General features: G+C 47.8%; 1 protein-coding gene across 2 annotated transcripts in view; it reads left to right on the forward strand.

The window, feature by feature from the left end:
* The first annotated feature begins 966 nt into the window (after positions 1 to 966).
* LOC121290943 (cytochrome P450 2J1-like) overlaps positions 967 to 25,739 on the forward strand; it is a 241,128-nt gene continuing 216,355 nt past the window's right edge. For both annotated transcript variants that reach the window (XM_041212000.1, XM_041212001.1), the window contains exon 1: positions 967 to 1,237. In XM_041212000.1, the coding sequence (XP_041067934.1) occupies positions 1,031 to 1,237 (207 nt within the window). In that variant the 5' untranslated portion in view covers positions 967 to 1,030. The remainder of the gene's footprint in view (positions 1,238 to 25,739) is intronic.

Consider the following 25,739-nt stretch of genomic DNA (forward strand, 5'->3'; position numbering starts at 1 on the left):
CCCCCACCCACACAGGGAGCGCTCAGTTTTCCCGATGTGTGTCATGCTGGGCAGGTATTAATTGGCCCACCCACACAAAATGGCAGCGTGCGGCCAATCACAGGTGGCGATTAACTGTGCCCCTGCCCACGCCCACTCTTGCCTAACCCCAACGGGGAGAAAATTTGCCCCATATATGTTACGATGCAGAAAGAAGCCATTCAGCCCATCCTGTCCACGCCCACCAAAAAAACGAGGCAAAAGAGAAACGAGTGCACGTTTTAATGCCACTTTCCAGCCCCAGGTCCATAGCCTTGCAGGTTACAGCACTTCAGATGCAGATCCAGGTATCTTTTAAATTATAAAAATCTAGATAAAAATAAAAAACTGCGGATGCTGGAAATCCGAAACAAAAACAAAAATATCTGGAAAAACTCAGCAGGTCTGGCAGCATCGGCGGAGAAGAACAAAGTAGTTCAGGCAGTGAATTCCAGACCCCCACCACCCTCTGGGTGATAAAGATTTTCCTCATGTCCGCTCCAATTCTTCTACCAATCACCTTTAAATATTTCCCTGTCAAGTCCAATCCTCTTTTTGAAAGCTATTGTTGAATCTGCTTCCAGTGCCCTTTCTGACAGTGTGGTCCAGATCACAACTCACTGCAAAAAAAATTCTCTTCAACCCTCTGGTTCTTTTGCTAATTGTCTTCTTTCGACGCAATCTGGTTACCACCAGAAACTGTTTCTCCCTCTCTACCCCATCAAAACCCTTCAGGATTTTGCCTCTATCAAATCACCCTTTCACCTTCTCTGCTTGAGAGAAAACAACCCCAGCTTTTCCAGCGTCTCACATAACTGAATTAGTTATTTTTAAACACACGATATTACAGAAAGTTGGGTGTCAGCCAGAATGGGCATGTGTTGGACCAAGATAACCAGGGGTCCTGAAGGGTGTTGGAAAGCCCAAAATAGCTGTGCTATTAAGTTTGCAGCAGTTAGTCTGTGCAGCTGCCTCGATACAGACAAGAAGGTTGTTTAGTTTAATTTTCTACATGGTTCCCAAAATCTCTGAGACACTTCCCTACTTTTCCTTGGCTTGGCTCTGGATATGGATAGCAGTTGTGCTTTTACTCTTGTTTGTCCTGCGTCTTGTGAGGAGCAGGAGACCAGTTAGCTTCCCACCTGGGCCCATCAACCTCAGCTTCCTGGGGAATTTCCTGCAGCTTTCTCCTGCAGCACCTCACCAGTCCTTGAAGAAGGTAAGATCCCAGGGACTGCATGGAACTTTGAGGTGGTTCTCTGCTGTCACCTGTCACTCAGGTACTGAGATGGGGACATTTTCAGGTTAAAGCTTCAGTTCTTGTTAAGGGAACTGATCGCAGACAAGGTAGACACCTCAGTACCTCTGGGTTAGAGATACAACAATTACTACCCTAATAACTATTACATACTCTAATAACCTGTTACGTTTTCCCGTTCTGATGAAAGGTCATTAACCTGAACCTTTTGAGTACCTTCCTGCCAAACTTGTTGAGAATCTCCAACTTCTGTTTTCTCACTCTAACAAAGTGTTGTGAATCTGTCTCAGTGTCTGTTTGTGTCTCTGTTTGTGTATGTGTTTGTGTGTGTGTTTCTGTCTGTATGTGTGTGTGTGTGTGTGTGTGTGCGCTTGTGTGTTTGTGTGTGTGTGTGCTTGTGTGTGTGTGTGTGCTTGTGCCTCTGTGTGTCTGTGTGTGTGTGTATGTCTGTGTGTGTGTGTGTGTTTGTGTGTGTGTGTTTGTGTGTGTGTGTGTGCTTGTGTGTCTGTGTGTGTGTGTCTGTGTGTGTGTGTGATTGTGTGTGTGTGCCTCTGTTTGTGAGTGTGCCTCTGTGTATGTGTCTGTGTGTGTGCATGCGTGTGTGTGTGTCTGTGTCTGTGCCTCTGTTTGTGTGTGTGTCTGTGTGTGTGTGTGTGTGTGTGTATGCTTGTGTGTTTGTGCGTGTGCGTGTGTGTATGTGCTTGTGTGTTTGTGTGTGTTTGTGTGCTTGTGCCTCTGTGTGTGTCTGTGTGTGTGTGTCTGTGTGTGTGTGTGTGATTGTGTGTGTGTGTGTTTGTGTGTTTGTGCTTGTGTGTTTGTGTGTGTGTGCGCTTTGCCTCTGTGTGTATGTCTGTGTGTGTGTGTGTGCTTGTGTGTTTGTGTGTGTGTGTGTGCTTGTGCCTCTGTGTGTGTTTGTGTGTGTGTATCTGTGTGTCTGTGTGTGACTGTGCGTGTGTGTTTGTGTGTGTGTGCCTCTGTGAGTGTGCCTCTGTGTGTGTGTCTCTGTGTGTGTGCTTATGTGTGTGTGTTTTTGTGTGTGTGTGTGTGTGTGTGTGTGCATGTGTGTGTGTCTGTGTGTGTGTGTGTGTGTGTGTGCTTGTGTGTGTCTGTGTCTGTGCCTCTATTTGTGTGTGTGTGTCTGTATTGTGTGTGCGTGTGTGTGTGTGTCTCTGTGTGTGTGTGTGTGTGTGTGTGCGCTTGTGTGTTTGTGTGTGTTTGTGTGTGTGTGTCTGTGTCTGTGCCTCTGTTTGTGTGTGTGTGTCTGTGTGTGTGTGTGTGTGTGTGTCTCTGTGTGTGTGTGTGTGCGCTTGTGTGTTTGTGTGTGTGTGTGTGTGTGTTTGTGTGTTTGTGTGTGCTTGTGTGTGTGTGTGTGTGCTTGTGCCTCTGTGTGTGTGTCTGTGTGTGTGTGTGTGTGTCTGTGTGTGTGTGTGCGCGCGCGCTTGTGTGTTTGTGTGTGTGTGTTTGTGTGTGTATGTGTATGTGTCTGTGTGTGTGTGTGTCTGTGTGTGTGTGTGTGTGTGTGTGTGCTTGTGTGTTTGTGTGTGTGTGTGTTTGTGCCTCTTTGTGTGTGTCTGTGTGTTTGTGTGTGTATGTGTGTGTGTGTGTGTGTGTGTGCTTGTGCCTCTGTGTGTGTGTGTGTGTGTGTGTGTGCGCGCTTGTGTGTTTGTATGTGTGTGTGTTTGTGCCTCTTTGTGTGTGTCTGTGTGTGTGTGTGTGTGTGTGTTTGTGTGTATGTGTGTGTGTGTGTGTGCTTGTGCCTCTCTGTGTGTGTCTGTGTGTGTGTGCGTTTGTGTATGCTTGTGCCTCTGTGTGTGTGTGTGTTTGTGTATTTGGGTTGAATTTCCCGGTGGCTGTCAGGACCTTGATGTCAGGCCCATAAGGGAGCCCCAGGTCCAACCTTGTTGTCACCGCCCCCACCAGCACAGGATTCCAGGAGCAGACATGGCTGGCTCAGCGCTTACCATCCTATTAAGGAAAATCTCCTTGCAATGAAGGATGGAGCTGCAGCATTTCATCCTCACAGTTCCATCACTGGGACATGCCTGGAGTGGGAGGGGCTGTCTAGACATCAGTAAAATACCAGTGCTGGTGCAAAATGGCTCCTCAATGGAGCTTGATTTGCTCAAATTGGTTTTCCATCTCTATGGAGGAAACAGTCTGTCCCCCGGTTAGAGGTGAGAATGTATTGGGATCTTTCTGAATCAGCCTCTTTAAAGGCTGGGGAAATTCTGCCTGGTGCCTCTGTGTAAGTGTGTATCTGGTAGGTGTGAGCGGAATTTTACTGATCAGGCAGCTGGCTTAACTTCAAATGGAATTATGGCTCAGTGAGATGTACAGGTGGGCAGTGGCACTGCCACCGACATTTCACCCTCACAACTGATTAAGGGCAGCAGCTGCCCCAGCGTCACCTGCTCGCTTACAGCTGCCACTTTTAAAGGCACAAGTGCAGCAGTCAGGCAGGTTGAATACAGAGACGGGGGCTTCAATAGTAAAGAAAGTGTCAGAACGAGAGCTGGTCACTCCATGATTCAGTGACACCTCCATGAGTTTCTCCTCTAGACAGTAAAAGAGAGGAGATATGTCCTGTTTCCAGCAGATGGGAGGAGGAAGCCAGCAAGGCTGACCGAGAAAGCATGGTTAGAGGTGACAGTGATAGTGAGCAACCAAAGGTTGTTGCAAGAGCCAATGCAGGAAGAGACTGAATGATATAAAAACAGAAAATGCTGGAAAGACCCAATAGGTCTGGCAACATCTGAAGGGAGAGAAACAGTTAAAGTTTTGGGTCGATGACCTTTAACCAGAACTGGGTCATGCATCTGAAATATAAATTCTACTTCTCTCTTCCCAGAAGCTGCCTGAGTCCTTCCAGCAATTTCAGTTTTTATTTCAGATTCCCAGAACCTGGAATATTTCGCTTTTCCATGAGAGATTTACTGACTGAGATTTTTCAGACTGGAAAGGTGAGGGACGTTTCGAGTTGAAACTGGGAGCCCATGTTGAGTTAAAAGAAGCAGACGGAATATGAAGCCTGCTGGTAGACTCAGGCATGGGGTAACACCATGCACCTGGGTCCTGAGGCACCCAGTTCATGCTCAGATTAGGTTCTGCCATGATCACTCAGCTTCTGACCTCATTGGTTCAAACATGGACAAAAGAGCTGAACTCCCGAGGTGAGGTGAGAGTGACTGTCCTTGACATCAAGGCAGCATTTGACTGAGTGTGGCATCAAGGAGCCCTAGCAAAACTGGAGTCAATGGGAATCAGGGGGAAAACTCTCCACTGGTTGGAAGATGGTTGTGGTTGTTGGAGGTCAGTCACCACAGTTCCAGGACATCACTACAGGAGTTCCTCAGGATAGTGTCCTTGACCCAACCATCTTCAGCTGCTTCATCAATGACCTTCCTTCCATCATAAGGTCAGAAGTGGGGATGTTTGCTGATGATTGCACAATGTTCAGCACCATTCGCGACTCCTCAGATACTGAAGCAGTCCATGTCCAAAGGCAGCAAGACCTGGACAATATCCAGGCTTGGGCTGACAAGTGGCAAGTAACATTTGCACTGCATAAGTGCCAGACCATGACCAACTCCAACAAGAGAGAATCCAACCATCGCCCCTTGACATTCAATGGCATTACCATCACTGAATCCCCCACTATCAACATCTTGGGGGTTACCATTGACCAGAAACTGAACTGGACCAGCCATATAAATACTATGCCTACAAAAGCAGGTCAGAGGTTAGAAATCCTGTGGCGGGTACCTCACCTCCTGACTCCCCAGAGCCTGTCCACCATCGACAGAGCACAAGCCAGGAGTGTGATGGAATACTCTCCACCTGCCTGGATGATTGCAGCTCCCACAACACTCAAGAAGCTGGACACCCTCAATAAACCCCCACACTCATCACTAAACCCCCTCACTAAACCCGCATCCTCATCACTAAAACCCCTCAATAAACCCCCACACTCAGCACTATAACTCCTTCAATAAACCCACACACTCATCACTAAACCCCCTCAATAAACCGACACACTTATCACTAAACTCCCTCTGTAGCATTTAGTGAGGGGGTTTAGTGATGAGTGTGGGGGGTTTAGTGAGGGGGTTTAGTGAGGAATTTTAGTGATGATTGTGGGTGTTTATTGAGGGGGTTCAGAGCTGAGTGTGGGGGTTTATTGAGGGTGTTTAGTGATGAGTGTGGAGGTTTATTGAGAGGGTTTAGTGATGAGTGTGGGGGTTTATTGAGGGGGTTTAGTGATGAGTGTGTGGGTTTATTGAGGGGGTTTAGTGAGGAATATTAGTGATGAGTGTGGGTGTTTATTGGGATTCAGAGCTGAGTTTGGGGGTTTATTGAGGGTGTTTAGTGATGAGTGTGTGGGTTTAGCGAGGGGGTTTAGTGATGAGTGTGGGGGTTTATTGAGGGTGTTTAGTGATGAGTGTGGGGGTTTATTGAGGGGGTTTAGAGCTGAGTTTGGGGGTTTATTGAGGGTGTTTAGTGATGAGTGTGGGGGTTTATTGAGGGGGTTTAGTGCTGAGTGTGGGGGTTTATTGAGGGGGTTTAGAGCTGAGTGTGGAGGTTTATTGAGGGGTTATAGTGCTGAGTGTGGAGGTTTATTAAGGGGTTTTAGAGCTGAGTGTAGGGGTTTATTCAGGTAGTTTAGAGCTGAGTGTGTGGGTTTATTGAAGGGGTTTAATGATGAGTGTGTGGGTTTAGTGAGGCGGTTTAGTGATGCGTGTGTGGGCTTAGTGAAGGGGTTTAATGATGAGCGTGGGGGTTCATTGAGGGGTTTCAGAGCTGAGTGTGGGGGTGTATTGAGGATGTTTAGTGATGAGTGTGTGGGTTTAGTGAGGGTGTTTAGTGATGATTGTGGGGGTTTATTGAGGGGGTTTAGTGATGAGTGTGGGGGTTCATTGAGGGGGTTTAGAGCTCAGTGTGGAGGTTTATTGAGGGGTTATAGTGCTGAGTGTGGGGGTTTATTAAGGGGGTTTAAAGCTGAGTGTGTGGGTTTATTGAGGAGGTTTAGTGATGAGTGTGTGGGTTTAGTGAGGGGGTTTAGTGATGAGTGTGTGGGTTTAGTGAGGGGGTTTAAATCTGAGTGTGGGGGTTTAGTGAGGGGGTTTAGTGATGAGCGTGGGGGTTTATTCAGAGGGTTTAGTGATGAGTGTGGGGGTTTCATGAGGCGGTTATAGTGCTGATTGTGGGGGTTTAGTGAGGGGGTTTAGTGATGAGTGTGTGGGTCTAGTGAGGGTGCTTAATGGGGACATTCGCTGATGAATGCACAATGTTCAGCACCATTCACGACTCCTCAGATACTGAAGCAGTCCATGTCCAAATGCAACAAGACCTGGACAATATCCAGGCTTGGGCTGACAAGTGGCAAGTAACATTTGCACTACATAAGTGCCAGACCATGACCAACTCCAACAAGAGAGAATCCAACCATCGCCCCTTGACATTCAATGGCATTACCATCACTGAATCCCCCACTATCAACATCTTGGGGGTTACCGTTGACCAGAAACTGAACTGGACAAGCCATATAAATACTATGCCTACAAAAGCAGGTCAGAGGCTAGGAATCTTGTGGTGAGTAACTCACCTCCTGACTCCCCAGAGCCTGTCCACCATCAACAGAGCACAAGCCAGGAATACTCTCCACCTGCCTGGATGATTGCAGCTCCCACAACACTCAAGAAGCTGGACACCATCCAGGACAAAGCAGCCCACTTTATTGGCACCCCATCCACAAACATTCACTCCCTCCACCACTGACAAACAGTGGCAGTAGTAGGTACCAATTACAAGATGCACTGCAGAAACTCACCAATGCTACTTGGGTAGCACCTTCCAAACCCACAACCACTACTATCTAGAAGGACAAGGGCAGATAAGAAAGAAGTGAGTTTAGCAAGGCTAAAAGGTATATATTTTAATGGAAGGAGCCTAAGCAATAAGTTAGATGATCTGAAGGCACAGATAGGCACGCGGGAGTATGATATCATAGCTATGACTGAGACTTGGCTAAAAGAAGGGCAGGATTGGCAGCTCAACATTCCTGGTTATAGACTATTCAGACAAGACAGAGAGGGGGCTAGAAGAGGAGGGGGGGGGTGCGGTCACAAAATTGATCAAGGAATCAACTATAGCAGTGGGGAGGAATGAAATCTTGGAAGGATCATCAAATGAGGCCATATGGGTAGAAGTAAAAACACAAAAGGGGCAAACACGCTGTTGGGTGTGTGCTATAGGCCGCCAAACAGTCAGGGAGAGATAGAGGATCAAATATATAATCAAATTTCAGAGAAGTGTAAGAATAATAAGGCAGTAATAGTGGAGGATTGTAATTACTCAAATATTAACTGGGATAGTTTGTGTGCAATGCAGGGAAGGAGCAAAATTCTTAAGTTGCATCCAGGAGAACTTTCTGAGCCAGTATGTAGAAAACCCAACAAGGGGCGGGATAGTTCTGGACCTAATATTCGACAATGAGCCCAGGCAGGTGCATCAGTAGGGGAGCATTTTGGAGTCAGTGACCATAACTCAGTTAGATTTAGGATAGTTATGGAAAAGGATAAGCTTGGGCTGGCAATAAAACTTCTAAACTGGGGAAAAGCTAATTTTACTAAAGATGAGATACGATTTGGCCCAAGTGGACTGGGAGCAGCTACTTGCAAATAAGACTGTGTCAGAGCAGTGGGAGGCATTCAAGGAGGAAATAGCTAAAGTACAGGGCAAATATGTTCCCAAAAAGACAGAGGGGGGCACCCTGGAAAATCTTGGATGTCAAGGGACATAAAGGTTAGGATTAAGGAAAAAAGAGATTAAGAAAAAAAGAGAAGCTAATGGCAGAAACATGGGTTCATTACGGCAGAGTCCCTAGAGGATTATAAAATGTGCAGGGGTGGGGTACTTAAATAGGATATTAGGAAAGCTAAGAGAGTTGCATGAGAAAGCATCAGTGGGTGGAATTAAGGAAAAAATATATAAAGAGCAAGAGAACAACTAGGGAAAGAGTAGGGCCAATTAGAGACTGTAGAGCTAATCTGCCATGAAGGACCTTATGATGGACCTGGAAGATATGGGTACAGTCCTCAATGAATACTTTGCGTTGGTCTTCACAATGGAAAAGGACGATGCAGTTAACATTAGGGTGGAGGACTGTGAAATATTAGAGGAAATTAACATGGAGAGAGAGTAGGTACCAGCGGGTTTAATGGCCTTAAAAGTGGATAAACCCACAGGCCTGGATGAGATGTGCCCCAGGCTGTTGAGGGAGGCAAGGGAAGAGATATCAGGGGCCCTGACAGTAATTTTCAAATCCTCTCTGGCCACAGGTTAAGTGCCAGAGGACTGGAGAACTGCTAACATTGTCCCATTATTAAAAAAGGAAGGAAGTGATAGACCAGGAAATTACAGGCCAGTCAGTCTAACCTCGGTGATGGGGAAGTTACTAGAAAGAATTCTGAGGGACAGAATATATCTACACTTGGAGAGACACGGATTAATCAGGGATAGTCAGCATGGATTTGTTCAGGGAAGGTCGTGTTTGACAAATTTGATTGAATTTTTTGAGGAGGTAACCAGGAGTGTTGATGAGGGTAATGCATTTGATGTGGTCTACATGGACTTTAGCAAGGCTTTTGATAAGGTCCCTCATGGCAGACTGGGCAAGAAAGTAAGAGTCCGTGGGATCCAAGGCAAAGTGGCACATTGGATCCAAAACTGGCTGAGAGGCAGGAAGCAGAGGGTGATGGTCGAGGGATGTTTCTGTGGCTGGAAGTTTGTTTCCAGTGGGGTTCCACAGGGCTCAGTGTTGGGGCCCTTGCTGTTTGTGATGTACATAAATGATTTGGATTTAAATGTAGGGGATATGATCAAGAAGTTCACAGATGACACAAAAATTGTTGGAGTGGTAAATAGTGAGGAGGATAGCCTTAGATTACAGGAGGATATGATGGGCTGGTCAGATGGGCTGATCAGTGGCAATTAGAATTTAATCTGGTTAAGTGTGAGGTGATGTACTTGGGCAGGACAAACAAGGCACGGGAATATACGATGAATGATAGGACCCTGGGAAGAGCCGAGGATCAGAGGGACCTTGATGTACATGTCCATCGGTGGTCAGTGTGTAAAATGGCCCGTGGTGACACTGGGCAAGCGTCCCAACGTCACCGCGTGCCATCGCGATATTTCGCTGGGCGGGTGCGCGATGAAGCGTGACGCGTGCCTCCCCCCCATTAATTAAAGGGCTAGTTAAGGCCCTTAAATCATCAATCGGCACCAATTTTCAGGCGCCCATGCAATCTTTGACTTGGCGCAACAGACAGGTGGGTAAGCGACTTTTTAACAAAACTCATCTTGGGTGGGGGTGGTATACGAGGGCTCAGAGGGGTTGTCAATCTGGTCTGTGAAGTATTTAATGCAGAAAGTGTTTTAAACTTGCCTGTGTGATTGTTAGCAGTTCAGATTGATTTCCAATAGCTTTCCCTGTACTTTGAAGATTCAGCTCAGCTCTCTGCAGACAGGAATCTTTATTGGGCCTGCAGCTTTCCGGAAGCCTCCGTTTAGCCTGGGTATGGGTTCTGACATCTCCGCTGGAGGCAGCTCCTTTGAGGAGTAAGGGAGGGATAGAATAAGGAGGAGGCCAGGAGTGGACAATCAGCCTCCAGGGGAGCCACCTTTGTGAGGCCAGACGCAGGCAGAAGGGGCGCAGGGTCAAGAGGTTGTCCAAGGTGGAAGGGGCCATAGAAGACACCACTATCCTGCTGCCAGGGTATACAGGCGGGGAAGCAGCTACCTCAATTTGACTGAGGGGCAGTGCTGAAGGAGGCTTTCTGTCAAGGGAGACAGTCATCTATATCTGTCAGATGATTGGCCCTGAGATCTCCCCTAACTGTGTGGGTGGACACCCCATGGCAGCAGCTCTGAAGGTCACAGTTGCCAACCACTTCTCTGCCTCTGGCTCCTTCCAGGGCTCGGTGGGTGATCTTTGTGGTGTCTCCCAATCAGCTGTCCACACTTGTGTCAAGCAGGTCACAGACGCTCTGTCCAGACGGGCATTGACCTTCATCCACTTCCACTGGGACCAGGCAAGTCAGACACAGCGAGCCAGAGGCTTTGCAGCCATTGCTGCCTTCCCCCGTGTCCAGGGTGCTATAGACTGTACACATGTGGCCATCAAGGCACCAGCAGGTGAGCCCGGTGCCTTCACCAACAGGAAGGGCTTCCACTCCATGAACGTGCAGATAGTGTGTGACCAGAAGATGCTGATTCTACAAGTCTGTACAAGGTACCCAGGCAGCTCCCACGACGCCTACATCCTCAGACACTCCCAGGTGTCGGGGCTCTTCAGTGCTCCAGCCCGGCTGGATGGATGGCTGCTGGGTGACAAGGGCTATCCCCTCAGAAGGGGGCTCATGACGTCTCTCCCCCATCCAAGAACAGAAGCTGAGCAGCGGTACAATAGGAGCCGCAGCACCACAAGGGCTGTGGTGGAGAGAGCCATCGGCCTTCTCAAGATGCACTTCCGATGCCTGGACCGCTCAGGGGGCGCACTCCAGTACCCCCCAGATCGTGCCTCTGTGATAGTGGTAGCATGCTGCACTCTGCACAATCTGGCGCTGGAAAAGGGGGGATGCAGTGGACGATGAAGACGTTGATGCAGTGGATGCGGCTGCACAGGATGAGTCCAGCACTGATTCTGCGGATGAGGAAGCTCCGGGGAATGATGAGGGGATAAACGCTGACCCGGAACTACACCAAGGAGGCAGGGTCACCCAGGAGACTTTAATCCAACAAACATTCAGCTAGCTCCACACTCATGGATCAGGAGGACCAGCATTGCCTGGCCCTTCCATACTCGGCACTAAGTGTTACATTTTCCACCTCATCAGCTGCAACTAAGGGCTTAGAACAGGAACATCAATGTCCACTCAAACACTCAAGGGTCTGTGAGACATACAAATGCAGAACAAAGGAGCCACCCTCAGCCATGGTAACAAACGTGGATTTAATTTTCACCACCATAAGGTCACACAGAATGAAAGCAAAATATTTTTCAACCATAAACAAATAATTCCCTAATCTCGGGCCAACACAAAATCACCAGTGACAAACCCATGGAGTGCCTATCGTGCCTTATGCTTACGTTTCCGGGTGCTACATCTTGGTGCCGCCCCATCGTTCTGTCCTGTTGGCCTCGATGACCTTGGCGGGTGTCCTCCGGCCCATGGAGCCTGTGCTGGCCCCACCTGGGAGGGAGCGGCCAGTTCCACTGGCACCTCCCCAGTTGTCGCAGCCTCAATGGATGCAACGGTGACTGGCAGAGGGGCAGAGAAGCTGCTGCTCTCATCCGGATCACGCCCTGAGAGGAGCCCGCAGAGACGACAGCTTAATTGGCCCACCCGCGCAAAATGGTGGCACAGCCGGCGATTGGATCTGCGTCTGCCCGTGACAACTTAAGGTCCGCCTGCCCACCTAACAAAAAATTTAGCTTATAGAATATAAGAACAGGGAGGGTAAGCTGGAACTGTATAAAACACTGGTTAGGCCACAGCTAGAGTATTGCATGCAGTTCTGGAATCTGCATTGTTGGAAGGATGTGATTGCACTAGAGAGAGAGCGGAGGAGATTTACCAGGATGTTGCCTGGGCTGGAGAGTTTTAGTTATGAGGAGAGATTGGATAGACTGGGGTTATTTTCCCTGGAGTAGAGGAGTTTGAGAGGGAACATGATTGAGGCATATGAGAGGCATCGATAGGGTAGACAGGAAGGAACTTTTCCCTTTGGTGGAGGGATCAATAACCAGGGGGCAAAGATTTAAGGTAAGGGGGCAGGAGGTTTAGAGGGGATTTGAGGAAGAATTTTTTTACCCAGGGGGTGGTGGGAATTTGGAACTCACTGCCTGAAAGCGTGGTAGAGGCAGAAACCCTTTTAACATTTAAGAAGTATTTAGATATTCACTTGTATTGCCATAGCCTCCAGGGCTATTGGCCAAGTGCCGGAAAATGGGATTAGTGCAGTCAAATCTTTGTTGATCAGTATGGACATGATGGGCCAAATGGCCTCCTTCTATGTTGTAAATGTCTGTAAGTGTATGAGGCAGCAGATAGATGAGAACACCACCACCTGCAAGTTCTCCTCCAAGTCACTCACCATCCTGACTTGGAAACGTATCACCGTTCCTTCACTGTCACGGGATCAAAAACCTAGAACTCCCTTCTTAACATCATTGTGTACCTACACCACATGGACTGCAGCGATTCAAGAAGGCAGCTCGCCACCACCTTCTCAAGGGCAATTAGGGATGGGCAATAAATGCTGGTCTGGCCAGCGAAGCCCACATGCTGTAAATGGATTTTTAAAAAACATGATGTCCATGGTCAGTGACGGGTGAATACTGCATTGAGATGATTGAATAGTCACATTGCCAAGCCATCCCAATGGCGCAGTGCTGAATATTTACAGCGTCTCAGAGTAACCAGCACAGATGGGCCCTGAGACATGAATGACACTGCATATGTTTATTCTTGCAGGAGAAGCATGCTCAGAATGCCAGATAGCATCAACCCACGAGAGGTGGAGAGCCTTTCTTCACTATGGTAGCACAATGGTGGAAGAGGCCATACAGATTGGATTGGTCATGGCTGACCTGCCTATCACTGAGAGTGAAGCAGGTGTGGATGCTACAGAGGGTGACTAAAGCAATGGCTGTGTTCAACATTCCATGGACCATGGGCTGACCTTTGTGGAGATGATGGAGGCTGGGGAGGGGGGTTCTCAGCTGCTGGCTGGAGAGCCAGAGAGAGCCCCATGTTATCTCTTTTCAAGAAAGCAATTCTGTTCCACTCAAGCTCGTCTTCCCTCAGGATCAAAGGCCACCTGCTGAGAGCTGCTGGCAATTTTTAAATATTTGTTCATGGGATGTGGTCATCTCTGGCTGGGCCAGCATTTATTGCTCATCCCTAATTGCCCTTGTTCAGAGGGCATTTAAAAGTCAACCACATTGCTGTGGGTCTGGAGTCACGTTAGGCCAGACTAGGTAAGGATGGCAGGTTTCCTTCCCTAGAGGAGATTAGTTTTATAACAATCGTCATTGGTTTCATGATTATCATCATGAGCGGGCGGGCGGGTTCCTGATCGGCGCCCCCACTTGGGGGTGCGTTGCCATTTCATGCCCAGCGTAACGTCCACTCGGAAGCGCTGAGGGCTCCCTGTGCAGGCAGGGGATTCCCAGAGCCGCGAGTGCGCTTTTGCAGGCATGTGCATGAAAGAGCATTCATCTCCCTGGGGCAAATTGCTGCCTAGGGGAGATCACTGGGAGTGTGGAAAACAAATTCCTGACATGTCCCCTCATGTGACACTGTCACGTGATCTGGGACATGTCACTTCTTTCATTGCAACATTTCATAAACATTTTAAATCCCTCACGAAACTTCATCCTGCCCATGGAAGAGGTTTCATGCTTTTTCTAAAGGCCGCCTCACCTGAGCCAACCTTAAGGTTTAATTACCTTAACCTTTAATTAGCTTAATTACTTTTTTAAATGCCTTAAGTGGCTGTTGACAGGTTGGCTCATAGCTAAACTCTCTCTATAAACCCCTACACTCATCGCTAAACCCCCTCACTAAACCCACACACTCATCACTAAACCCCTTCACTAAACCCACACACTCATCACTAAACCCCCTCAATAAAACACACATTCATCACTAAACCCCCTGAATAAAGCCCCACAATCATCACTAAACCCCTCAATAAACCTCCACACTCAGCTCTAAACCCCCTCAATAAACCTCCACACTCAGCTCGAAAACCCATCAATGAACCCCCCACACTCATCACTAAACCCCCTCAGTAAACCCACACACTCATCACTAAAGCCCCTCAATAAACCTCCACACTCAGCTCTAAATCCCCTTAATAAACCCCCACACTCAGCACTATAAACCCTCAATAAACCTCCAAACTCAGCTCTGAACCCCCTCAATGAACCCCCAAACTCATCACGAAATCCCGCACTAAACCCACACACTCAGCTCTAAACCCCCTCAATAAACCCCAGCACACATCACTAAACACCCTCCATAAACCCCCACGTTCATCACTAAACGCCCTCACTAAACCCACACACTCATCACTAAACCCCCTCACTAAACCCACACACTCAGCTCTAAACCCCCTTAATAAACCTCCACAATCACCACTATAACCCCTCAATAAACCTCCACACTCAGCTCTAAACACCCTCAATGAACCCCCACACTCATCACTAAACCCCCTCACAAAACCCACACACTCATCACTAAACCCCCACAATCAGTTGTAAACCACATCAATAAACCCCAACACTCGTAACTAAAATCCCTCACTAAACCCGCGTACTCATCACTAAACCCCCTCACTGAGCCCAACACTCATCACTAAATCCCCTGAATAAGCCCCAGACTCAGCTCTAAACCCCCTCACTAAACCCCCACACTCAGCTCTAAACCCCCTCATTAACCCACACACGCATCACTAAACCCCCTCACTAAACTCACACACTCAACACTATAACCCTTCAATAAACCCCCAGACTCAGCTCTAAACCCCCTCCATAAACCCACACAATCTTCACTAAACCCCCTCACTAAACCCACACGCTCATCACTAAACACCCTCAATAAACCCACACACTCATCACTAAACCCCCTCACTAAACGCACACACTCATCATTAAACCCCCTCACTAAACCCACACACGCAGCTCTAAACCCCCTCAATGAACCCCCACACTCATCACTAAACCCCCTCACTAAACCTCCACACTCATCACTAAACCCCCTCACTAAACACCCACACTCATCACTAAACCCCCTCACTAAACCCACACACTCATCACTAAACCCCCTCACTAAACCCACACATTCAACACTAAACCCCTGACTAAACCCCAACACTCATCACTAAACCCCCTGAATAAGACCCCAGACTCAGCTCTAAACCCCCTCAATAAAGAACCACACTCATCACTAAACCCCCTCACTAAACCCCCACAATCAGCTTTAAATCCCCTCACTAAACCCACACACTCATCACTAAACCCCCTCAATAAACTCCCAGACTCAGCTCTAAACCTCCTCCATAAACCCCCACACTCTTCACTAAAGCCCCTCACTAAACCCAAACACTCATCACTAAACCCCCTCAATAAACCCACACACACAGCTCTAAACAACCTCAATAAATCTCCACACTCAGCTCTAAACCCCCTCAATAAACCACCACTCTCAGCACTATAACCCCTCAGTAAACCTCCACACTCAGCTCTGAACCCCCTCAATAAACTTCCACACTCAGCTCTAAAACCCCTCAATGAACCCCCACACTCGTCACTAAAACCCCTCAATAAACCCGCGTACTCATCAGTAAACACCCTCACTAAACCCCAACACTCATCACCATACCCCCTGAATAAGCCCCCAGACTCAGCTCTAAACCCCCTCAATAAACACCCACACTCAGCACTATAACCCCTCAATAAACCTCCACACTCAGCTCTGAACCCCCTCAATAAACCTCCACACTCATCTCTAAACCTCCTCACTAAACCCACACACTCAGCTCTAAACCCCCTTAATAAACCAGCACACTCAGCACTATAACCACTCAATAAACCTCCACACTCAGCTCTGAAACCCCTCAATAAAACTCCACACTCAGCTCTAAACCCCCTCAATGAACCCCCACACTCATCACTAAACCCCTCACTAAACCCACACACTCATCACTAAACCCCCTCATTAAACCCACACACTCAACACTAAACCCCTGACTAAACCCCAACACTCATCACTAAACCCCCTGAATAAGTCCCCAGACTCAGCTCTAAACCCCCTCAATAAACACCCACACTCATCACTAAACCCCCTCACTAAACCCCCACAATCAGCTTTAAATCCCCTCACTAAACCCACACACTCATCACTAAACCCCCTCAATAAACTCACAGACTCAGCTCTAAACCTCCTCCATAAACCCCCACACTCTTCACTAAAGTCCCTCACTAAACCCACACACTCATCACTAAACCCCCTCAATAAACCCACACACACAGCTCTAAACAACCTCAATAAATCTCCACACTCAGCTCTAAACCCCCTCAATAAACCACCACTCTCAGCACTATAACCCCTCAGTAAACCTCCACACTCAGCTCTGAACCCCCTCAATAAACCTCCACACTCAGCTCTAAAACCCCTCAATGAACCCCAACACTCATCACTAAAACCCCTCAATAAACCCGCGTACTCATCAGTAAACACCCTCACTAAACCCCAACACTCATCACCATACCCCCTGAATATAAACCCCAACACTCATCACCATACCCCCTGAATAAGCCCCCAGACTCAGCTCTAAACCCACTCAATAAACACCGACACTCATCACTAAACCCCTCACTAAACCCCCACACTCAGCACTAAAACCCCTGAATAAACCCCAACACTCATCACTAAACCCCCTCGCTAAACCCAAACAATTAGCACTAAACCCACACACTCATCACTAAAGGCCCTCACTAAACTCACACTAAGCACTATAACCACTCAATAAACCCGCAGATGCAGCTCTAAACCCCCTCCATAAACCCCAACCCTCATCACTAAACCCCCTCACTAATACACACACTCATCACTAAAGCACCTCACGAAACCCATGCAGTCAGCTCTAAACCCACTTAATAAACCCTCACACTCAGCACTATAACCCCTCAATAAACCTCCAAACTCAGCTCGGAACCCCCTCAATAAACCTCCACACTCAGCTCTAAACCCCCTCAATGAACCCCCACACTCATCACTAAAACCCCTCACTAAACCCACACAATTATCACTAAAACCGCTCACTAAACCCCCACACTCATCACTAAACCCCCTCAATAAACCTCCACACTCAGCTCTAAACCCCCTTAATAAACCCCCACACTCATCACTATAACCCCTCAATTAACGTCCACACTCAGCTCTAAACCCCCTCACTAAACCTCCACACTCAGCTCTAAACCCCCCCAATGAACCCCCACACTCATCACTAAACCCCCACACAGAGTTGTAAACCCCCTCAATAAACCCCAACACTCATCACTAAATCCCCTCACTAAAACCCAAGACACATCACTAAACCCCCTGAATAAGCCCCCAGACTCAGCTCTAAACCCCCTCAATAAACACCCACACTCAGCACTAGAACCCCATAATAAACCTCCACACTCAGCTCTGAACCCCCTCAATAAACCTCCACACTCATCTCTAATCCCCCTCAATGAACCCCCACACTCATCACTAAACCCCCTCACTAAACACCCACACTCATCACTAAACCCCTCAGTAAACCCACACAACCATCACTAAACCCCCTCACTAAACCCACACACTCATCACAAAACCCCCTCAATGAACCGCCACACTCTTCACTAAACCCCCACACTCAGCACTATATCCCCTCACTAAACCCACACACTCAGCTCTAAACCTCCTCAATAAACCTCCGCAATCAGCTCTAAACCCTGTTAATAAACACCCACACTCAGCACTTTAACCCCTCAATAAGCCTCCACACTCAGTTCTGAACCCCCTCAAAAAACCTCCACACTCACCATAAACCCCCTCAATGAACCCCACACTCATCACTAAAGCCCCTCACTAAACCCCCACACTCATCACTAAAGCCCCTCACTAAACCCCCACACTCAGCACTATAACCCCTCAATAAACCCACAAACTCAGCTCTAAACCCCCTCAATAAACCCCAACACTCATCACTAAACACCCTCCATAAACCCCCAGATTCATCACTAAACCCCCTCACAAAACCCACACACTCATCACTAAACCCCCTCACTAAACCCACACACTCATCACTAAACCCCCTCAATAAACCCACACACTCAGCTCTAAACCCCCTTAATAAACCGGCACACTCACCACTATAACCCCTCAATAAACCTCCACACTCAGCTCTAAACCCCCCCAATGAACCCCCACACTCAGCACTAAACCCCCTCACTAAACCCCCACACTCATCACTAAACCCCCTCACTAAACCCACACACTCATCACTAGACCCCCTCAATAAACTAACACACTCATCACAAAATTCCCTCAATAAACCCCCACACTCATCACTAAACACCCACATTCAGCACTATAACCCCTCACTAAACCCCCACATTCAGTTGTAAACCCCCTCAATAAACCCCAACATTCATCATTATAACCCCTCACTAAACTCGTGTGCTCATCATTAAACCCCCTCACTAAACAACAACACTCATCACTAAACCCCCTGAATAAGCCCCCAGACTCAGCTCTAAGCCCCCTCAATAAAGACCCACACTCAGCACTATAACCCCTCAATAAACCTCCACTCTCAGCTCTGAACCCCCTCAATAAAACTCCACACTCAGCTCTAAACCCCCTCAATGAACCCCCACACTCATCACTAAACCCCTCACTAAACCCACACACTCATCACTAAACCCCCTCACTAGACCCCCACACTCATCACTAAACCCCCTGAATAAGCCCCCAGACTCAGCTCTAAACCCCCTCAATAAACACCCACACTCAGCACTATAACCCCTCAATAAACCTCCACACTCAGCTCTAAACCCCCTCAATGAACCCCACACTCTTCACTAAACCCCCTCACTAAACCCACACACTCATCACTAAACCCCCTCACTAAACCCACACACTCAGCTCTAAACCCCCTTAATAAACCAGCACACTCAGCACTATAACCGCTCAATAAACCTCCACACTCAGCTCTGAAACACCTGAATAAAATGCCACACTCAGCTCTAAACCCCCTCAATGAACCCCCAAACTCATCAATAAACCCCTCACTAAACCCACACACTCATCACTAAACCCTCTCACTAAACCCACACACTCATCACTAAACCCCCTCACTAAACCCCCACACTCATCACTAAACCCCCTCAATAAATCTCCGCACTCAGCTCTAAACCCCGTTAATAAACCCCCACACTCAGCACTATAACCCCTCAATAAGCCTCCACACTCAGTTCTGAACACCCTCAATAAACCTCCACACTCACATCTAAACCCCCTCAATGAACCCCACACTCATCACTAAACCCCTCACTAAACCCACACACTCATCACTAAACCCTCTCAATAAACCCCCACACTCTTCTCTATATCCCCACACTCAGCTCTATAACCCCTCACTAAACCCACAAACTCAGATCTAAACCCCCTCAATAACCCCAACACTCATCACTAAACACCCTCCATAAACCCCCACATTCATCACTAAACCCCCTCACTAAATCCCCTCACTAAACCCACACACTCATCACTAAACACCTTCACTAAACCCACACGCTCAGCTCTAAACACCCTTAATAAACCCCCACACTCACCACTATAACCCCTCAATAAACCTGCACACTCAGCTCTAAACCCCCTCAATGAACCCCCACACTCATCACTAAACCCCCTCACTAAACCTCCACACTCAGCTCTAAACCCCCCCAATGAACCCCCACACTCATCACTAAACCCCCTCACTAAACCCCAACACTCATCACTAAACCCCCTCACTAAACCAACACACTCATCACAAAACCCTCTCAATAAACCAACACACTCATCACAAAACCCCCTCAATAAACACCCACACTCAGCACTATAACCCCTCAATAAACCTCCACACTCCTCTCTAAACCCCGTCAATGAACCCCAAACTCTTCAATAAACCCCCTCACTAAACCCACACACTCATCACTAAACCCCCTCACTAAACGCACACACTCAGCTCTAAACCCCCTTAATAAACCAGCGCACTCAGCACTATAACCGCTCAATAAACCTCCACACTCAGCTCTGAAACCCCTCAATGAACCCCCACACTCATCACTAAACCCCTCACTAAATCCCCACACTCATCACTAAACCCCCTCAGTAAACCCACACAATTATCACTAATCTCCCTCAATAAACCCACAAACTCATCACTAAACCCCTCAATAAACCCAAACACTCATCAGAAAACCCCCTGAATAAAACCAAACACTGTTCACTAAACCCCCACAGTCAGCACTATAACCCCTCACTAAACCCCCATACTCAGTTGTAAACCCGCTCAATAAACCCCAAAACTCATCACTATAACCTCTCACTAAACCCCAACACTCATCACTAAACCCCCTGAATAAGCCCCCAGACTCAGCTCAAAACCCCCTCAATAAACACCCACACTCAGCACTACAACCCCTCAATAAACCTCCACACTCAGCTATGAACCCCCTCAATAAACCTCCACACTCATCTCTAAACCCCCTCAATGAACCCCACATTCATCACTAAACCCCTCACTAAACCCACACACTCATCACTAAACCCCCTCACTAAACCCCCACACTTATCACTAAACCCCCTCAATAAACCCACACACTCATCAGAAAACCCCCTCAATAAACCTAAACACTCTTCACTAAACCCACACACTCAGCTCTAAACCTCCTCAGTAAACCTCCGCACTCAGCTCTAAACCCCGTTAATAAACCACCACACTAAGCACTATTACCCCTCAATAAGCCTCCACACTCAGTTCTGAACCCCCTCAATAAACCTCCACACTCACATCTAAACCCCCTCAAAGAACCCCACACTCATCACTAAACCCCTCAGTAAACCCACACACTCATCACAAAACCCCCTCAATAAACCCCCACACTCTTCTCTAAACCCCCACACTCAGCACTATAAACCCTCACCAAACCCACACACTCAACTCTAAACCCCCTCAATAAACTCCAACACTCATCACTAAACACCCTCCATAAACCCCCTCACTAAACCCACACACTCATCATTAAACCCCCTCACTAAACCCACACACTCATCACTAAACACCCTCACTAAACCCACACACTCAGCTCTAAACCCCCTTAATAAACCCCCACACTCACCTCTATAACCCCTCAATAAACCTCCGCACTCAGCTCTAAACCCCCTCACTAAACCTCCACACTCAGCTCTAAACCCCCCAAATGAACCCCCACACTCATCACTAAACCCCTCACTAAACCTCCACACTCATCACTAAACCCCCTCACTAAACCCCCACACTCATCACTAAACCCCCTCACTAAACCTCCACACTCATTACTAAACTCCCTCAATAAACCCCCACACTCATCACTAAACCCCCTCACTAAACCCACACACTCATCACTAAACCCCCTCACTAAACCCACACACTCATCACTAGACCCCCTCAATAAACCAACACACTCATCACAAAACCCCCTCAATAAACCCCCACACTCATCACTAAACCCCCACACTCATCACTAAAGCCCCTCACTAAACCCCCACACTCAGTTGTAAACCCCCTCAATAAACCCCAACACTCATCACTATAACCCCTCACTATACCCGCGTGCTCATCACTAAACCCCCTCACTAAACCCCAACACTCATCACTAAACCCCCTGAATAAGCCCCCAGACTCAGCTTTAAACCCCCTCAATAAACACCCACACTCAGCACTATAACCCCTCACTAAACCCACACACTCAGCTCTAAACCCCCTAAATAAACCACCACACTCAGCACTATAACCGCTCAATAAACCTCCACACTCAGCTCAGAAACCCCTCAATAAAACTCCACACTCAGCTCTAAACCCCCTCAATGAACCCCCACACTCAGCTCTAAACCCCCTCAATGAACCCCCACACTCATCACTAAACCCCTCACTAAACTGACACATTCATCACTAAACTCCCTCAGTAAACCCACACACTCATCATTAAACCCCCTCAATAAACCCACACACTCATCAGAAAACCCCCTAAATAAACCCAAACACTCTTCACTAAACCCCCACACTCAGCACTATAACCCCTCACTAAACGCACACACTCAGTTCTAAACCTCCTCAATAAACCTCCAGACTCACATCTAAACCCCCCCAATGAACCCAAACACTCATCACTAAACCCCCTCAATAAACCCCCACACTCTTCTCTATATCCCCACACTCAGCTCTATAACCCCTCACTAAACCCACAAACTCAGATCTAAACCCCCTCAATAACCCCAACACTCATCACTAAACACCCTCCATAAACCCCCACATTCATCACTAAACCCCCTCACTAAATCCCCTCACTAAACCCACACACTCATCACTAAACACCTTCACTAAACCCACACGCTCAGCTCTAAACACCCTTAATAAACCCCCACACTCACCACTATAACCCCTCAATAAACCTGCACACTCAGCTCTAAACCCCCTCAATGAACCCCCACACTCATCACTAAACCCCCTCACTAAACCTCCACACTCAGCTCTAAACCCCCCCAATGAACCCCCACACTCATCACTAAACCCCCTCACTAAACCCCAACACTCATCACTAAACCCCCTCACTAAACCAACACACTCATCACAAAACCCTCTCAATAAACCAACACACTCATCACAAAACCCCCTCAATAAACACCCACACTCAGCACTATAACCCCTCAATAAACCTCCACACTCCTCTCTAAACCCCGTCAATGAACCCCAAACTCTTCAATAAACCCCCTCACTAAACGCACACACTCAGCTCTAAACCCCCTTAATAAACCAGCGCACTCAGCACTATAACCGCTCAATAAACCTCCACACTCAGCTCTGAAACCCCTCAATGAACCCCCACACTCATCACTAAACCCCTCACTAAATCCCCACACTCATCACTAAACCCCCTCAGTAAACCCACACAATTATCACTAATCTCCCTCAATAAACCCACAAACTCATCACTAAACCCCCTCAATAAACCCAAACACTCATCAGAAAACCCCCTGAATAAAACCAAACACTGTTCACTAAACCCCCACAGTCAGCACTATAACCCCTCACTAAACCCCCATACTCAGTTGTAAACCCGCTCAATAAACCCCAAAACTCATCACTATAACCTCTCACTAAACCCCAACACTCATCACTAAACCCCCTGAATAAGCCCCCAGACTCAGCTCAAAACCCCCTCAATAAACACCCACACTCAGCACTACAACCCCTCAATAAACCTCCACACTCAGCTATGAACCCCCTCAATAAACCTCCACACTCATCTCTAAACCCCCTCAATGAACCCCACATTCATCACTAAACCCCTCACTAAACCCACACACTCATCACTAAACCCCCTCACTAAACCCCCACACTTATCACTAAACCCCCTCAATAAACCCACACACTCATCAGAAAACCCCCTCAATAAACCTAAACACTCTTCACTAAACCCACACACTCAGCTCTAAACCTCCTCAGTAAACCTCCGCACTCAGCTCTAAACCCCGTTAATAAACCACCACACTAAGCACTATTACCCCTCAATAAGCCTCCACACTCAGTTCTGAACCCCCTCAATAAACCTCCACACTCACATCTAAACCCCCTCAAAGAACCCCACACTCATCACTAAACCCCTCAGTAAACCCACACACTCATCACAAAACCCCCTCAATAAACCCCCACACTCTTCTCTAAACCCCCACACTCAGCACTATAAACCCTCACCAAACCCACACACTCAACTCTAAACCCCCTCAATAAACTCCAACACTCATCACTAAACACCCTCCATAAACCCCCTCACTAAACCCACACACTCATCATTAAACCCCCTCACTAAACCCACACACTCATCACTAAACACCCTCACTAAACCCACACACTCAGCTCTAAACCCCCTTAATAAACCCCCACACTCACCTCTATAACCCCTCAATAAACCTCCGCACTCAGCTCTAAACCCCCTCACTAAACCTCCACACTCAGCTCTAAACCCCCCAAATGAACCCCCACACTCATCACTAAACCCCTCACTAAACCTCCACACTCATCACTAAACCCCCTCACTAAACCCCCACACTCATCACTAAACCCCCTCACTAAACCTCCACACTCATTACTAAACTCCCTCAATAAACCCCCACACTCATCACTAAACCCCCTCACTAAACCCACACACTCATCACTAAACCCCCTCACTAAACCCACACACTCATCACTAGACCCCCTCAATAAACCAACACACTCATCACAAAACCCCCTCAATAAACCCCCACACTCATCACTAAACCCCCACACTCATCACTAAAGCCCCTCACTAAACCCCCACACTCAGTTGTAAACCCCCTCAATAAACCCCAACACTCATCACTATAACCCCTCACTATACCCGCGTGCTCATCACTAAACCCCCTCACTAAACCCCAACACTCATCACTAAACCCCCTGAATAAGCCCCCAGACTCAGCTTTAAACCCCCTCAATAAACACCCACACTCAGCACTATAACCCCTCACTAAACCCACACACTCAGCTCTAAACCCCCTTAATAAACCAGCACACTCAGCACTATAACCGCTCAATAAACCTCCACACTCAGCTCTGAAACCCCTCAATAAAACTCCACACTCAGCTCTAAACCCCCTCAATGAACCCCCACACTCAGCTCTAAACCCCCTCAATGAACCCCCACACTCATCACTAAACCCCTCACTAAACTGACACATTCATCACTAAACTCCCTCAGTAAACCCACACACTCATCATTAAACCCCCTCAATAAACCCAAACACTCATCAGAAAACCCCCTAAATAAACCCAAACACTCTTCACTAAACCCCCACACTCAGCACTATAACCCCTCACTAAACGCACACACTCAGTTCTAAACCTCCTCAATAAATCTCCACACTCACATCTAAACCCCCCCAATGAACCCAGACACTCATCACTAAACCCCCTCAATAAACCCCCACACTCATCACTAAACCCCCACACTCAGCACTATATCCCCTCACTAAACATGCGTGCTCATCACTAAATCCCCTCACTAAACCCCAACACTCATCACTAAACCCCCTGAATAAGCCCCCAGACTCAGCTCTAAGCCCCCTCAATAAACCAACACACTCAGCACTATAACCGCTCAATAAACCTCCACATTCAGCTCAGAAAACCCTCAATAAAACTCCACACTCAGCTCTAAACCCCCTCAATGAACCCCCACACTCATCAATAAACCCCTCACTAAACCCACACACTCATCACTAAACCCCCTCACTAAACCCCCACACTCATCACTAAACCCCCTCACTAAACCCACACACTCATCACTAAACCCCCTCACGAAACCCCCACACTCATCACTAAACCCCCTCAGTAAAGCCACTGAATCATCACTAAACCCCCTCACTAAACCCACACACTCATCACTAACCCCACTCAATAAACCCACACACTCATCAGAAAACCCCCTCAATAAACCCAAACACTCTTCACTAAACCCACACACTCAGCTCTAAACCTCCTCAATAAACCTCCGCACTCTGCTCTAAACCTCGTTAATAAACACCCACACTCAGCACTA

Source organism: Carcharodon carcharias, chromosome 18 (genome assembly GCF_017639515.1).
Source record: "Carcharodon carcharias isolate sCarCar2 chromosome 18, sCarCar2.pri, whole genome shotgun sequence".
NCBI lineage: Eukaryota > Metazoa > Chordata > Chondrichthyes > Lamniformes > Lamnidae > Carcharodon > Carcharodon carcharias.